The sequence below is a fragment of the Plasmodium reichenowi genome, chromosome 4 (genome assembly GCF_001601855.1).
Source record: "Plasmodium reichenowi strain SY57 chromosome 4, whole genome shotgun sequence".
NCBI lineage: Eukaryota > Apicomplexa > Aconoidasida > Haemosporida > Plasmodiidae > Plasmodium > Plasmodium reichenowi.
The window spans coordinates 218,593-221,706 of NC_033649.1; the positions used below are offsets into that span (position 1 = coordinate 218,593).

At 17.9% G+C, this 3,114-nt stretch overlaps 1 protein-coding gene across 1 annotated transcript in view; it reads right to left on the reverse strand.

The window, feature by feature from the left end:
- Positions 1 to 1,852, reverse strand: part of PRSY57_0405100 (hypothetical protein) — a gene marked incomplete at both ends in the record, with an annotated part of 5,975 nt that extends 4,123 nt beyond the window's left edge. Inside the window, 2 exons of the mRNA XM_020114501.1 lie at positions 1 to 1,586; positions 1,792 to 1,852. The exon at positions 1 to 1,586 is cut by the window's left edge and continues 2,927 nt beyond it. Coding sequence (XP_019970778.1) covers positions 1 to 1,586; positions 1,792 to 1,852 — 1,647 coding nt within the window. The remainder of the gene's footprint in view (positions 1,587 to 1,791) is intronic.
- Positions 1,853 to 3,114: the final 1,262 nt, after the last annotated feature.

Sequence of the window (3,114 nt, forward strand, 5' to 3'; positions counted from 1 at the left end):
TTTTTTTTTCTCATTCTTCTTATTTTTTTTATATTCCTTTTTCATCATACTTTCTAATTCTTCAAGTTTGTTTTTTTTTTTTAAATTCTTTCTTTTTATTCTATTTCCATTTTCATCATAAATCCTATCTACATCATTATCAAGTACATTTTCTCGCTTTCCCCATGACACTTTTTTTTTTTTATAAATATTTTTATTTCCCTCTTCAGATACGTTTGAAAGTTTTCTTTTATTCTTATTTAAAGGAGTGTATTCAATAAATTCACCTTGGGAATATTCCTGTGTATTCATATATATTTTTTCGTTTGCATGATCATAATTATTCATTTGATCATTGTAATAATTGTTGTTATTATAATAATTTCTGTCCTGATACCAGTTTTTTTCTCTGACGGTAAGTTCATCAAACGTTTTGTATTTATCGTGTTGTTCATCGTGTTGTTTATCGTGTTGTTTATCGTGTTGTTTATCGTGTTGTTCATCGTGTTGTTTATCGTGTTGTTTATCGTGTTGTTTATTGTGTTGGTTATCTTCTTGTGTATCTTCTTGTTTATCATCATTTTTAGATTCGTCGAATATCCACTTGTAACTATCATTATCATAATCATTCAAATATACAATTTTTTCATTTCCTTTTTTATCTACTACATGTTTATCACTATGAATAAAATTGTCGTAATAACAAAATAGATAGTTGGTATATTTACTTTTTTGTATATTTATTTGTTTTTCCTTTTTCTTTTTTTTCTCATATACATACAGAGACACATTATTATTATTATTACTATTATTATTATTATTATTATTATTATTATTACTTTTTTTTTTTTTTGACATATATTTATTTAAATTTTGTTCCTTGGATTCGTTGAGTTTTTCTAATTCTTTTATAACGTATGTCAACTCCTTTTTACAAAAAATATCGTAATAATCCTTTTCTTGTTGTTTTTTTTCTTCTTCTTCATTTATTAGAAGAGTATGATCGTTTTTTTCATTTTCTTTCTTTTTCATTTTAGTTATGTCTTCTTGATATTTTATGTAGGAATCTAATACATTAAGATATTCCAGCAAAATTAAACATAACCAAGAATATCCTACATAATTATCTATTATTTTATTTAAGAGCAATCTATTTATATTTTTAATTATAATTAGATCTTTATGACTAAAAATTTTTTTTTTTTTGATTTCTTTTTCATGTTCCATAAAATTTTTCATGTTGTTATTTTCATCTTGTAATATGGTCGTAACCCCTTCATCTTTTGAGAATCTATTATAAATATTATAATTTGCAGATATTTTCTTCACACTCGAATATACATAAGTTTCATTTATATTATCATCTTTGTCTTTACTAGTACTTCGGTATTTTTCATCATCTATATTCTCTTCTTTCCTGTCCTTATATTGCACAGGTTCTCTTTTAGATCTTTTATTACAAAATTTTTTTAGCTTATCATAATTTTCTAAACAATCAAATTTGTTATTCTTAACACAATAAAACAGAAAAGAACAAACGCGCTTTAATATAAGAAAAATGTCGTCATCTAATATAGAATCTGTTTCTTTAATAAACTCCACGCCCTCTGAAAGGTAAATATAAAACATGAATTATATAAATTGTAGTTGTGTAGGTATAAAAATAAATAAATATATAAACATATATATATATGTATAGATATATGTATATATGTATATGTATAGTTTTTTCTTTTTTCTTTTTTCTTTTTTCTTTTTTCTTTTTTTTTTTATTTATATAATTTTTTCTCTCCATTTTCGCAATGATCTTACCTTGAAATTCATCAAATGAACAGTTGCAGAGTCCTATAGAATTTTTCTTCTTTCTTTTCATTATTGCATTGTTTTTATAAAAAAAAAAAAAAATTAACAAATGAATAATATTTATAAATATAAATATATATAATATATTTTATGTTATATGTTATACATTATATAAATATATATATATATATATATATATATATTATAATAATGATGGAAAACATTAAGTTTTTAAAAATTTTAAGCTATAATATATAATATATATATCACAGTTTTTCTTGTCTTATTTAAGTGTAATATATATATGTGTTAAATATTTTCTATATATATATATATATATATATATATATATATATATATATTAAGCACAACAAAAAAAAAACAAGAAAAATAAAAAAATAAAAAGATTTATATATTATAAAAATTGATATATATATATATATATATTTATATTTATTTATTTATTTATTTATTTGTTTGTTTTATAAATATCTGTTCATAAATAATTATTTCAATATTTATTATAGGATTGAAAAACATGAAGATATTTATACAATTTAAATATTACACATGTGTAAATATATGTATCAAATAATATAATACTATATTATATACATATATATATATATATATATATATATATATATATAATTCTTTTTTTAAAAACAAAGATTTATTATTAATTTGATGTGAAGAAAAATAAGATATGTAACACAATAAATTATTTTATTATTTATAATAAATAAATATATGTATATATATAAACATATTATATAATACTTTTATATATATTAATATGTCGTATATCCATATATATAATATAGTATATATAATAAATACTCAAGAGAGGAATATTCATATTATATATATATACGAATATGTATATATGTATATATAATATGTATATATATATATATTATTACACATAGTACGTTTATTTATTTATTTTTTTTATTTTATTTTTTTTTATTTTTTCATGCGTGCACTTGATAACAATGTACAAAAAATTAAAATAAAACAATATGCACAGTGTAAAATATAAAAGAAAATTTAATTAAATGGAAAATAATTGTATTTTTGTAAAAATTATATATTTAAAAAAATATATATATATTATATATATATATATATATATTATATTCAATATATATAATAAAATTGTCTTTTTATCTAACAAAATTTTTTTTTTTTTTTTTTTTTTTTTTTTTTTTTTTTTTAAAAAAAAATGTAAACATGAGAAATATTTAGAACAAGGAGAAATTTTTTTTTTTATTTCTAATTTTGTTTTTTAAAAAAGTTTAAAATATATTATAATTTTTTTTTGAAATTTAA